Source organism: Mustela erminea, chromosome 12, assembly GCF_009829155.1.
Source record: "Mustela erminea isolate mMusErm1 chromosome 12, mMusErm1.Pri, whole genome shotgun sequence".
Classification (NCBI taxonomy): Eukaryota; Metazoa; Chordata; class Mammalia; order Carnivora; family Mustelidae; genus Mustela; species Mustela erminea.
This window is the reverse complement of record NC_045625.1, coordinates 81,567,548-81,581,842: the sequence shown is the minus strand read 5'-3', so window position 1 is coordinate 81,581,842 and position 14,295 is coordinate 81,567,548. Positions and strand designations below refer to the sequence as shown.

The 14,295-nt window shown below is 40.9% G+C and overlaps 1 protein-coding gene across 18 annotated transcripts in view; it reads right to left on the bottom strand.

Annotated features, from left to right (window-relative positions):
- The window catches only part of TRPM3 (transient receptor potential cation channel subfamily M member 3), a 785,382-nt gene that overhangs the window by 123,997 nt on the left and 647,090 nt on the right, over nt 1-14,295 (bottom strand). For all 18 annotated transcript variants that reach the window (XM_032308281.1, XM_032308298.1, XM_032308285.1 and 15 more), the window contains one exon: nt 409-481. In XM_032308281.1, the coding sequence (XP_032164172.1) occupies nt 409-481 (73 nt within the window). The remainder of the gene's footprint in view (nt 1-408; nt 482-14,295) is intronic.

Here is a 14,295-nt window from a genome sequence, read left to right as displayed (position 1 = left end):
TGGTTTTGATTTTCCGTTTTCAATGCATTATTATATCTCTGTATCTATCTACCATCTGTACCAGATTAAATGGTTTTTGGAAGTAGACAGGGTAATAATTATTAAATAACTTCAGTGACTTAGTATCTTACATATTGCATTAGCCTTTTACTTTGTATATTTTTATGACTCAATGGACACGACTGAATTGTAATACATTTAAACTTTATGAAATTGAGTCATACTTTGACAGCTCTATCATAGAAGAATTTTATAGCAGGAACAATGTCTTCCAGGAGAAGTCCTTATGTTATCAATAATTGGATGTCACAGTATCATTTGGGATTGCATCTACTATTAGGAGACAAGGTTGCTATGCTAATCCATTTAAATTATTTTTTTACTCTCTGGACATAGAAACTCTTTTACCTTTGAGCAAAGCTGTCAGGATAGCTAAGTCAATGTCCTGGTGTCCTTCTGATCCCATCCGGAATACCGTAATCTGCAATTTGAGACAAGGTGACCATTAACAATGCATGCTTTTCCCCAAGACAAATTCAATCAATGAGACCATATCTGAACACAGATTATCTTAATATCTACAAGGTGGATTCTTGACCCCAGGAGAAGCAGACAGAGCAGGTTTTCAGCTATAGGGTTCTGCAGTTCATTAAGGGGAAGATGTCTCATAGCCTCCTAACACAGACCACCTCATATAATTGCATTGATTATATTGACAATGACAAGAAACCCAAGACCCAGGAAAATGTCATCTATCATTTCAGTTTTAAAATTAAATCTTACTGGACTTACAGAAATGTGTAAGCTGTGACATACACGGTGAGTTGAGAAATTAAGTGTTTAAAAGTAGTTTAGTATGCCCTTCAGTAAGTGGTCCTATGCGTGTGTGTGTGTGTGTGCGTGCATGTGTGTATGTATCTGTGTGTGTGCAATGCCAGTGCCACACTTACTCCACAGCAATAGTTACAAAGGGTCTCAACAGTGTGATGGCTCTAGATCCTTCAGTCCTCTCACTAACCCTGAACCCCTTTGAAATCTCTAGCACTGTTGGTGAAAATGCAAACTGGTGCAGTCACTCTGGAAAACAATATGGAGTTTCCTCAAAAAGTTAAAAATAGAGCTACTCTATGACCCAGCATTTATACTACTGGGTATTTACCCAAAGGACACAAACACAGTGTCCCAAACACAGGGACACCTGCCTCCCAATATTTATAGCAGTAATGTCCACAGTAGCCAAACTGTGGAAAGAACCTAGATTTCCATCAACAGATGAATGGATAAAGAAGATGTGGTGTGCATACACACACACACACACACACACACACACAAATACTATGCAGCCATCAAAAAGAATGAAGTCTTCCCATTTGCAACGATGTGGTTGGAGCTAGAGGGTATTATGCTGAGCGAAATAACTCAGTCAGAGAAAGGCAAATATATGATTTCACTCGTATATGGAATTTAAGAAACAAAACAGATGAACATAAGGGAAAGGAAGGAAAAATAAAATAAGAGGAAAATAGGGAGACAAATCGTAAGGGATACTGAACTCTAGGGAGTAAACTGAGGGTTTGGAGGGGAGGGGAGGGGCGATGGGGTTACTGGGGGATGGACACTAAGGAAGGTACCTGAAGTAATGAGCACTGGGTGTTGTATGCAGCCATGAATCTCTAAATTCTACCTCTGAACTAACAATACACTGTATGTTAATAAAATTGAATTTAAATTAAAAAAAAAATACCCTTGAACTCCCTTGAGAGTAACTTAGCAATTACTTTCAGGTTGTAAGAAGGGGAAAGCGGACACTACAATAACATCTTTCCTTTTTGGGGATCCAGGGGAGAAAAGTATTCTCCACAGATGAATCGCAGGAAGGAGCATAAAGACACCGCAAGGAAGGAACGATACATGTCGAATTAATACAAAGTTCCCAAATAATGCTGAACAATAACAAAGATCTCTTCTTCAAGTCAGAGGGAAGTTACTTAAGGAAGCCAAAAGGTTATTTGACTATCTGCACTGAATTACTATTTTTCTCAGCTGCTTTAGGCTTCAGGTTTCTCTAGCTGTGAAACGGGAAAACAATAGTGTTTGTCTGTTTCCAACTACATGGGAAGTACACTTTACTGCATTTGCTAATAGAGAATTCCAAGTTTAGCCACTGTGAGGGAAAGAAGAGACACAGACTCAGAGACTGTGACATTATCAGTTGCCTTAGAAATCCAGTCCACTATCCAAAGTAACTTGTTTAAGGTCGCAAAATGAGTTAGTTAGCTAGGAGAGTTGTGATCAGAACCCAAGAGCCCTGACGTTTTTGTCTTGTGCCTTAAACACAGCGATGAAGAGAGGGGAAGAAAGATCATACGAACATCTGACTCGTGAGCTGCTTAATTCTGTGTGTCTTGATTGTTCATGTCCTGAGGTCAGAGTGTGGGATGAGTGTAAGGCAGAGAGTGTAGACTGAAATGTCTTGGTAGGCTTTTGAACGTAAAAATATGAAAAATAGAGAGAGACAAACAAAACCTATCTACAGCCTGTGTTTGGCTCCCAGGCCAAAACTGTGATCTCTGGAAAGGACCAGCGTGCGCAGGCGTGCCCCAGCTCCGTTAGATTTGCACTGAAATCCACTTCCGCTTGGCTGTAGGTCTGGCCGAAGGGCCAACAGGACATTCTCCCAAATGGCTACAGTTGCCCCCACAAAATCCACTTGGAAGAAGAGAGGCAGCTCTTCTCGGTTTGGAACTCGGGGACAGGTGCCTGAATTGGGAAGACAGTCTGCAGTCCACGGGATTAAGAACCAGGGGGCAGAAGTGGAACTTGGCCAACCCTACAGATGAACTCTTTGAGCCAGGCCGGCTATGCTGTGTCCTTAGCCAGGAGCAAGCCGAGCAGAATCAGGAAAACATGTGAGCACCTTGTTTCAGAAGAATTCAAAACTTAGGCATCAAAGAATTCCTTAAACATCGGACCTACTTGTTCTGTAGATGCTGACATTTTACTGCCTAATTAGAGATCACATTTCTTACGCAAATTTTTCTGAGACAGCAAATGGAAAAATTTACCCTGAAATGTAACATTATCAGGCCTTCCTAGGAACAGATTTGAGGAGGGGAAAAGGTTTATATTGTAGGATTTCTAAAGGATTTGGGGTAAGAGGCAGTGGAGACATAGTTTCGTGTTTGTTTTTTTAAAGATTTATTTATTTATTTATTTGAGAGAGAGAGAGAGAGAGAGAGAGAGAGAGAAGGAAGGGGCTGAGAGAGAGGGAGAGATTAAATTTCAAGCAGACTCAACACTGAGCACAGAGCCCAACACGGGGCTCGATCCCATGACCCTGAGATCAGGACCTGAGCTGAAATCTCTTGATTTTTGGATGTTTAACTGATGGGGCCACCAGGCGCCCCTCTCTGTTTTTGTTTGTCAAGGAGCCTGATGTGGAATCGCATGCCAGGGCTTCACGTTTTTCTGGAAACCTGATGTGGAGGGAGAGGCTGCCCATCTGCCCCTATTCAAGAGGAGAAGGAAGAACGGAGGAGAGGCTGGAGGTTCCAAAGACAATATTTATTTCATAATTTTGCCTTGAGCTGATTTGCGGGATTGTGTCTTCATCACTCCTCTAAAACATTTTTATTTGAAATTTAAGACATTTTAAAATCCCAATTACACGATGTCTCCATCTAACCTCAGGGGGAAAAAGGTCAAATAAAATCAGAGCCCTTCTACCAACCCCAGGTTTGGCAGAGATGCAGAAAATCAAGTATTCTGAAATATTCTTGGTGCGGCTGTGAATCAAAATAGTAGTTTTGGAGTATGATAGGTTGATAAAAATTCACTGGTATTGATATATGATTCTTTAACAGCACTAATATTTTATTTAGGTCTTTGCAACTGTTTGGAAATGAGGTTGGTACAGGTCATCAATCTTGCCTCATTTTGGGATTAGAGTTGCAGTGACTTTCCAGAATGACTTGGAAAGCCTTTTGAATTTACTTATGCCCCAGAACAGTTTATGTAACAGAAGAATTCTCCCACTTCTCCAGGTTTAGGGAGATGTAAACACCCATATTTAGGGACAGATCGCTGATCACCTGTATAAATTTTCCAGCAATTATTGACCAATTTAGCTTTTCTGACTGTCCAAGAATTTGATTTTAATTTTATGGATCAATATTATTATTTACAATTTGAAGTTACTATTTTCTGCTTTTATCATTATCCATTCATTTCTTCTGTTTTTGCTCCCTTAAGCCATTCTTTTCCTAGAATTTTAGGTGGATGCTGTGGTTATGTTATTTTTATTCCTTCTTGTTTCCTAATCATTGGATCTAAGATTATGTATTTCACATGTTTTTATATGCATTATGTAATTTTCATTCATTTAAAAATATGTCACTTATTTTCTCTTAAAATCATTTTTAATGTTAGAACGTATTTTAACATTTTTTAAACATGCTCTTTTGCTTGAAAAAAAGTGTGTCTTCTCTATCTGCTGGGTACAGAGTTTCAGGTAGATTGATATAGACACAGATCATACCTTTTATTCAAACACTCTACATATTTATTTTCAAGAGGCATGTTAAAGTCTCCTATTATTTTTTTTATATATATTTATTTGACAGAGATCTCAAGTAGGGGGAGAGGCAGAGAGAGAGAGAAGGAAGCAGGCTCCCTACTGAGCAGAGAGCCTGATGCAGGGCTCGATCCCAAGACATTGGGATCATGACCTGAGCCGAAAACAGGGGATTTAACACACTGAGTCATCCAGGTGCCCCGTTAAAGTCTCCTATTATGAGTAAGACTTCATAATTATTCCTTCAAAGTAAATAAGTCTTGGGTTTGCATGTTTTGAAGCTTTTAAAAAATGTATAAAGGTTCATGACAGTCTGTTCTTGGTGGGTTGCAGTTTTTATCAACATCAACTAGCTCCCTTTTCTATTTAGTGATGTTGCTTTGTGTTACATTTTATTTTAAATTAACATTTTAATCACCATATATGCTCTTATAGGGGATTAGAATGTGTCTGATATATTATTCCATCTGTACATCTGTGGGGTTTTTTGGGGGGTCACTTCTTGGTGGTCATTTTGTTTTAGATGTCTATCTTATAAACAACAAGGCTAGAGTTTGTTGATTTTTTTTTTTAAATGAATCAGAATATCTTTCTCTTCAAGGCAGAAAAGAATCCAGCTATGTTTAATATGATTACTGATTTCTTTCGTCATTTTTTTCCAGCGTATTTTGTTTTCTATTTTCTAGACTTTATCATTTCCCTTCTACCTTTCTTTTCCTTTAAAAATATCATACTTGTTTAGATAATAAATGCACACGGCAAGAACAAAATCCCAACAGCATAAAGAAACATATGGTAAAAATGAAGGGGATCCAGTTTCTGTCCTTAGTTTTCCAGCACTTCTCAACAAAGGTAAGCGTATGACTGGTTTTGGAGATGTTCTACATTGTAAATAAACAGAAATGCGTGCATCTCTCCCTTTTCCCGTGAATGGTAGCAAGCTTTATACATTATTACATTTCACTTTTTTTATTTGACTATCCTGGAGACCATTCCACTCAGCCTTGAAGACTGCTTGCTTCATTGTTCGTTGACTCCAGATGCTTCATTATATGCATGTACTACGATTTATGTAACCAGTCTTCTACCAGTGAGCACTGGGTGTCTCCCATCTTTGGTCATGATAAACAGCATTGCAGGCAGTGCACATGGAACGCCCACGGCTGGTCTATAGGTAGAACAATCTCATTCCTGCTTTTGTTTATTCTGATCCTGTATGGTAACTGAAATAATTTTTAACTTTACGGTATGTATTTTTCTGCTCAAATAATTTGCAAGCTCTAATTTTTGTTTTTGTTTTTGTAAGTAGCCTCCACACCCAGCATGGAGCCCAAGAAGGGCTTGACCTCATGACCCTGAGATCAACACCTGAGCTGAGATCAAGAGTCAGATGCTTAATCAACTGAGCTGCCCAACAGCCCTTGCAAATCCTAGTTTCTATACCTGCTTTTTATTTTTTATTTTTTTATACCTGCTTTTAATATTCCAGAAATTAATCAAAATTTCTTGTCTCCCAGCATGGTTTCCTTTTTCATCTTCTTCTGTGCTAAGCACTGATGGAGATTTGTTTAAAACAAATATATGTTTTTTGTTATTTTTGCCTTGTTTTGGTCATTTAAGGGGCAGGCTATGCTCATTCTATTAAATCTCATCAATGTACCTTTAACAGAAAAAAACATTTTTAATTACAAAGAAGTAGAAGTTATTTAGCTATTTTATTGATTGATTTAGTAAATAAAGCTTGATTTTCCTTTTTGATAAAATTGGTATTTTCAACATGTACTCTAAAGGCAACTCTTGGATTTGTTTGACATGGTTGGTTATTTTGTCAAAATGCTATGAAATATAGAGAGATTAAAGTGTTCTTTAAGATTTGAAAGAAAAAACCTCATTTTGTTTAAAAAACCCACAACATCCCCCCAAATTCAGTTTGACATTTTCTATCTTCAGCTCACTTGCGGACAAATTGCCTTAGCCCAGATGCAATTCTGATTCTCAGATTGAAGGGAGGCTAAGTCTTTCCAAATGACAAGATGCCTGCATTTTCCACCCCTCGAACTGGTCTGCCAAGCAGCTCTTCTGATTATGTTCTGGCTCTCATTTTGCACCCGGTTCAAAGTCGGGAGGGAGTCAGGGTGTCCTATCTGTCACCTGCACCCCCCCTGCAAACAAGGGAGTCGGGAAACACAGATTCATGGAGCATTTCTGTGCTATGGACCGTGGAGGTGCTGGGACAGAGCAGTGAGCAGAGCTGACAAAAAATTCCTGTTTTCCCGGAGCTCACCTCCTTCTAGTGCATTCTATGTAAGAGAGATGGAGGGAAGTGAGAAAGCATATGGTATGTCCAGGTTCCTTACAGCCTCCTCCTCCTTCTCCATCTCACTGTCATGGCCACTATTCAGCCTGTAGACTCTGAACTTTCCAGGAATTTCTTTACTGGTCCTCCCCATTCTGGTCCTTCCATTCCTACTCCCCATGCTGCTGCCCAAGCGATCTTCCTGATTGTATCGCCCTCCTTACTAAAATATTTTAGTGGCTCCCATGGCTAAAAATGCTTTTTTAAAAAAATATTTATTTCAGAGAGGGAGAGAGGGCAAGCACAAGAGGGGGGTAGGGGCAGATGGAGAGGAAGAGGGAGAAGCTGACTCCCCAACGGAGCAGGGAGCCTGAGGACAAGGGACTCGATCCCAGGACCTTGAGATCGTACCTGAGCCGAGGTCAGATGCTTCACTGACGGAGCCACTCAGGTGTCCCCATTGCTAAACAACCATCACAGGGAATTCAAGGACGGCCAGTATCACATTCCCATCTAGGTCTTTAGTTTTATCTCTTGCTGATACGTGGTCCCTGCTACCCCCTTGCTGCTACTCCCACCACAACAGCCCAACCCACATGCCTGATGCCCCAGCTGTACTGAGCAACTTGGTCCTTTCAGGGCCCCCAACATTGTTTCTATCCTCTTAGACTTTGTTTATTCAGTTCCCTTCTTTTTGGAGCGCCCTTCCCTCTGCTTGCAGAACCCACCACAAGACGCTGAGCTGACGCGTGCCACAAAGGAAGCCCTCTGGTGTAACGGGGATGGAGCCCGCACTGCCCCTGTGCCTCTCGCAGACTCCCGGAGGCTACTTGGCGCTCTGCTCTAGCCCTCTTTCCCCTGGTTTGCACACGTCGCCTTGTATAAAAGAGAGGTCTGTTTGCAGACGGGATTGCCAGTCGTCCTTGCTGACTGGTTGAATTGTTACCAAATCGCTGTGTTAAGGAAACTGGTAAATGAAAAAGTAGCACAGTCCACAAGGGATGGTAACACAGCTAAAGTGCATGGCCACGTTAGGCTAGACACCAAGCTGGTATTTCAAATGCAAACCATCAATTTTAATTAAGACTCTCCTGGACGCTGTATTAGTGCTAAGCACTTAGTCAAACATTATGTGATAGAAACTGGGCTGCCTGGGTTCTTAGAAATTGAGGCTTATGATGAATGTGACAGTTTTGAGATCAGGCAGCAACTGATTAACCCAGAAATATGTTTCACCAAAATGTCTGAAACTTCAGTGCCATGTAGATTAACCCATGGTATGGAAAAAGACTCAGAGCAGATATTATAGAAAAATGACAAAATCCCAGAAGTCAAAAAATGACGTGGGAGAAGTAATTTTATATTTGAAGATGGTTTGGTTCCTCTTCTGGGCAACAAGCAAGTGTATTCACCACTTAAATAATAAAACAGAGTACACGTGGCTGAACTAATCATGGACTTTCCACTTCTAAAACCCAGCAGGTCCTGGAGTGGAATAAAGATGAAGGTACAGAAAAACATACTGGAAAAATTAAATTGACTCCTGTTCAAGGTGTCTATTAACTAGCTTAATTTGTGATTTTTATTTATGTAACAGCAGGCAAGGAATCTGTAAAAATTGACATGGAGATTGAAGCAAGCTTTTGAAAATGAAAATAGCCATGATATTAAGCTGAAAAATATTGGTAAGTAACAAGGCCACTTTGGTTCCATCTATCACAAACAGAAAGGAACATTCCACAGTCATTTCATGCTGTGTTAGCTATGTAAGAGACAATACCTGGGTTTGACAAGTGGTTTGGAACATGTCAGAGAATTTTAGAGAAACACCAAAGCTATACAATAGATAATTAGCAAAAGTCTTATGATTTTGTAGACATTCAGGAAAGTCCACCTATAATAATGTTAACCAACAGCTTTGAGGACATTAACATGCCACATCTGAAACTTTCTTCAAAGAACCATCTCTGAAATGTCTCCTATTTACTCATTTAATTTCTTAATAAAATCTGGAGATGTGTCTCCTGAGGACTAGAGCAGGGAGAGAGGGAGACCATTAGATCCAGAAGCCATTCAATCCTCACAATGCAGTAACTTAAAAACCACCAGCAAAGGGGCACCTGGATGGCTCAGTCAGATGCACGTCTGACTCCTCATTTTGGTTCAGGTCATGACCTCAGGGCTGTGAGATCGAGCCCTCAGTGGGCTTTGCACTCAGCCAGAAGTCTGCTTGAAATTCTCTCTCTCTGCCACTCCCCCTTTCCTACAGAAAATCACCAGCTAAGCAGAATATTTCCCTGATGAAATATTAATATTCAAGAGACCACTGAGGGTTTAATAGGAAATGTGAAAATCCAGCTTCATCAAGATGCAGAATAATACAAGACCCCTAATAAGGATCTAAACAGGAATTGTGGTGGATAACAAAAGGCCTTTGAGCAGATATTGGCTTCAGTTTTTACTCTGGTATGACTAAAGGTCACTTGGCCCAGGGAATACAGCAATGCAACTGGATGAAAAGTTCCTATGCCATCTAAAATACACTCCTATTTTATTTCCACCATCTGTGGAAAAGAACTCCTCTTCCTTGACAAAATTCATTTTTTTCCCCCTTTCTTTTTTTAAGATTTATTTATTTACTTGAGAAAGAGCGAGAGCAGGGGGAGGGAGAGGGAGAGGGAGAGAATCTTGAAGCAGACTCTGTGTTGACGGCAGAGTTGACACGGGGTTCGATCTCACAACCAAGAGTCAGATGCTTATCCGGCTGAGCCACCTAGGCTCTCCGGGTTGACAAAATTCTTAAAGGTAACGTTGTGCCAAAGGTGCTGGCTTGGAAAGGGACAGATTGATTTATATGGAGGAGGGGAGGAAATCAGAGGAAATTCAAACACAACTGGAAATGAGCAAACCAAAGATTAGTGGGAGGGGACAGTCAAAATTTTTGTGAGAAAATTAATACCAAATAAGTGTACTCATTTGTTATGGAGTTCCATATAAATTTTGTATTGACTCTCCGTGTAATATTTTTGAACAGGATTCAGTCTCGTATTGAAGTGGCTGAATAAAAAGTAATGCTTCGGAGATAGAAATTGGATGAAATTACTGTAAATCTACTTTGCCCTACCTTCCAAAGACTCAGATGTATGAATTTACACATCGGATAAAATACGCGATTAGCTGACTTCTAAAAGGATATTTTATTACGCATTGGATTTGCCAGTTAATTTTAAAAGTGAGTTCTCTCTACTTTTGGGACACAATTCTGTTTAGGTTGCTCTTAGTAGATTAGAGCACACCCATATTCCTGTAACGCCACATTCTCTCAAGGGATCTTCTCGCATGCACAAGGGGGCAATTACCGGAGTGCCAGAGAAAGGAGGAGGTTTTGCTCATTTGACTCTAATCCTTGATTCCCCTTTCTCTTTTTCCCACTGTAATTAAGAAGACTAGTGTTTGTTTCTCCCTTTAAGAAATACAATTCAGAGGTCAGAAGCCCACTGGTGCCAATATGAGAAATAATTTTTTTCTTATTATAAAAGCATTGCATGACCGCGCATGACTATCATGAAAAACTGAAGAAGTTTAGAAAAAGTCAAATGAGAAATAGTTTCCCAAATCCCAAGTCCTACCCAAATATAGCTAGTAATGGTACCTTCGTTTATTTCCTTCAGGTCTCTTTCTTCTTTTCTTTTTCTTCTCCCCCCCAACCCGCATTGCCAGTGTGTATATATGTGTCTGTGTTGGGGGGTGGGTAGGCATATTTGTGAACTGCTAGTTTGTATTCTCATACTCTTTTCCATTAGCATTCTAACTAAGTTCTTTCCTGTATTATTGGGAACACTTTTAAAAGCATAATGTTCAATATCTATAGAGTAGTCTGTCCAATAGATGAGAATAGCTCACTTAACCAATACCTGCTTTGTTGGACATTTATATTGTGTCTAAATGTCTGATACAGATAAAAATGGGATGACTATCATTTAAAACCTGATCTGTATGTGGTATTCTGTCCTTAGGATAGATTCCTAAAAGCTTGGAACTCTTGTTACCAACTGTCTCGCAGCTAGAAATGAGTATTTCAGTACCTCATGAGCGAGCTGAAGTAAAACAGAAACAAAAACAAAAACAAAAAAACCCCAAACCCCAAACAAAATAACAAAAAACCCCACTCGTGTTGTTCTTGAATCAGATTTGCTGTAATGGCCTCCAACCCAGCCAGGGACGTGCTGGAGAGAGGGAGGCAACTCTCGCCAAGCTGGCTGTACAAAATGGCGGTGGGAAACCAGCACACACCCTGTTTAGAGTGCAGCCTTCTGATCTGGGGACAGAGGAGCTTTGAGCAGGCTCAGCTCTTGTCCCCTGTTTATTTGCATCACTACCAACCACCAGGAGGAGTTTAGGCTCTTCTTTTTGGGAAAAGGGGTCTTGAAAAACAGACTGACCTCATGATTTTCTCCTACTTTCATTTTCCTGATGTTTCCTTTAGCCCTTAGCTGCTGCCTTGGTCCCAGGGCAGCACTGGCTTAAATAAAGGTGCAAATGAAATCATTTGGTGAACATGAGCTTTGGAAACTTCATCTTCCTCTTCTTTTTTTTTTTTTTTTTTGCTTTTCAGCACATATCACAGTAAGGAAACTGTTAAATATGGGTCAGGAACTCAACCAAGGCTCCCCAGATCTTGACTGACATATCCTTCATAGTCTGAGGAACACTTTGCGACCGTAAGGTGACACAGAGGGAGGACAGAAAAAGCAGCCCAGCTGAGTTTGTGATGAGGGCAAAAAATGAGAACAGGCTAAATTCCTCATCTATTAATTATCTGGAGAAACTTCAGCAGGGCTCTTTAGGGGGTTGGAACGATATGACAACCTGTCACCTACCGTCTCCTGCTTTCAGTTCTTCTCCTGACAACTGACATTCCCTCTTTCATCTGTTATATAACCATGTGGTGTACCTCACTGGGTACCAACATGACAGATCCTACAGGTCCAGTAATAACATTTCTAGAAGCTTCTTTCTATATCTCATGGTGTTGGCTAGCAGAATCAAGAATATTTGTCATCTAGCATCTCGTCAGTCAGACAGATGGGTGAAAATTCAATTCGACCTGAAGGATTACTTTCTATCTCAGGAAGGGCATTATTGGATTCGTGTGTGTTTTCTTATATATTTTTAAAAAATAATTAGAAATCTCTCCGAGGAGAATATGTAGGGCCACAGATGGTTCTCAAAGGCCAACACCATATGGGCTTCTTACTGGGGCTGTAATAATTTTTAGGGGTTATTTTGGTGGCTTTTTTTTTTTTATCATTACAAGGTAGCATTCTATCTTTTTTCTGACTTCCCTGTTATATTTATCAAGACACTACATCCTTCTGTGATCTCCCACGGGAGAGACTGCCAAGAAAGCCACATAAAGTGCTACAGATGGTGGGGTTCTCTTGTGTCTCTTCTTCAGCTGGTCTAGTTCCCCCAGCAATGATCTTCTTGTCAGTTTCCTGACAACAAGGGACGCCCTTGGGGCAGCCCTCTGGGCACCTGCCTGTGTGAATGCCTCTGGGATTAGTGATAACCCTTCCTCTGTCAGATTCCTGGACTTCCTTTGTATGGCTGATAGGATGTGGCTAGTTTCATATGGCAGTTGTGACATGTCAAAAGGATCTTGGCCTAATCACCTCACTTCTCTGAATCTTGATTTTACCATCTACAAAATAATAATAATAATAATAATAATAATAATAACAACAACAACAACAACTCCGACTAGATGATCATTAGGGCTCTTTTTAGCTTTAGAAAGATCACACAATTTCTTTCTTTGTGCTCAAAATGGCAGACAATCTGCATTGGAGACATCTAATAGGTTTGGCTTCCTGTCTGATACATTAATTCCCTCGAGAACATCCCTAAGAAGGGATCTTGATTTTTGTGCCTGGTACCATATAGAAACTTTATTTCCTTTTGCTGTCTCACTCTCATCTGTTCATTAGCTTTGGGCAAATTACCATTTTTTTAATCAAGATGTAATTAACATATAATGGTGTATACGTTTCACGTCTATAGTGTGTTGACTTGATACACTTATATATGGCAGTACGATTACCACTGCAGCATTAGCTAATGATAGGATCCAGGAACCCCACTTCTGGGTATCCATCCAAAGGAAATGAAAACGGTATGTCAGAAAGAGATCTGTACTTCTGTGTTCCCTACAGCGTCATTCACAATAGCCAAGATACAGAAGTCACCTAAGTGTCTGTCAACAGATGCAGGGATGATAACACAGGCGAGGGAATGGTATTCAGCCTTGAGAAAGAAGGAAATCCTGCCCTCTGTGACAACATGGGTAGGCTTTGAGGGTAATATGCTACGTAAGATAAGTCAGACCGAGAAAGACAAATACTGCATGATATCATTTACATTTGGAATCTAAAAAAGCCAAACTCATAGAAACAAATGACCATTTTTAAAACATTCCCCGTCCATGTTGCGGAGCCAGATCTCTGTCATCTCATTCCCTGCCATGAACGCCATACTGGTGATCCTTACACGCCCAGCTCTTACGCCGCTGGGATTAGTGATAGCCCTTCCTCTGGTCAGGAAAAGCTGTAACACTTACACCCCTCACGGTGAATTCTGGGACTTTTCTGGTCTGGCCCCTGAGAATGTTCCACAGCCCCCCACAGCCCTCCCGACACCAACACAGTTATGCTCTGGCTCCCAGAGCACAGACTGTGTACAGAACCCAAGCTTTAGAGTCCTTCGGACCCAGAAGTGACTCAGGCCAGCGGAGGGATATGCGACCTTAGGTCACTGCTGAGGTGCTTGGGTCAGTCTTGGAGCTTCAGGTTCTTTCTGAGCAAATATCAGGGATGCACCTTGTCTTGGGGTTAGTGCAAAGCTTTCTGGGGGATCATCTTTTAAAACCACACAGTGCAGTTTCTAGTGTCTCACATGGGCTTAATAGTTGTTAATTCTCTTCCCATTTGCTAAGCTGGGCATGTTCCCTGCGCCTGCTCCCTCTCCCACAGCAGTGGCTTTGTCCTGTCCCTTCTCTCTGATGCTGTGTCTGGTCCCTTCGGCTCTGCCTGCCTATCTACCCCTTGTCCTCAGGCACTGTTCAAGTATCATCTCTTGTGAGACCATGTGGACTCAAAAGCAGCCTTCCCTGGGGTGAGGCATCTGTCCTCTGTCGCGCTGATGGCATACTACAAACCATGTCCCCATCTGTGATGGCAATACTACTACGGGTGTTTGCTGTGTTATTTACAAGATGTTGAACATTGCGCAAAGCAGTCCACAGATAGGCTTTGGACGGCCCCACAAAAATCTGTCATCTAGTTCTATGATGATTCCCATTTCCCAAATGATGACCTGGAGGCCAGGGAGGTTAGATGCCATTTGGAAGGCCGGGCAGTCAGGAAAA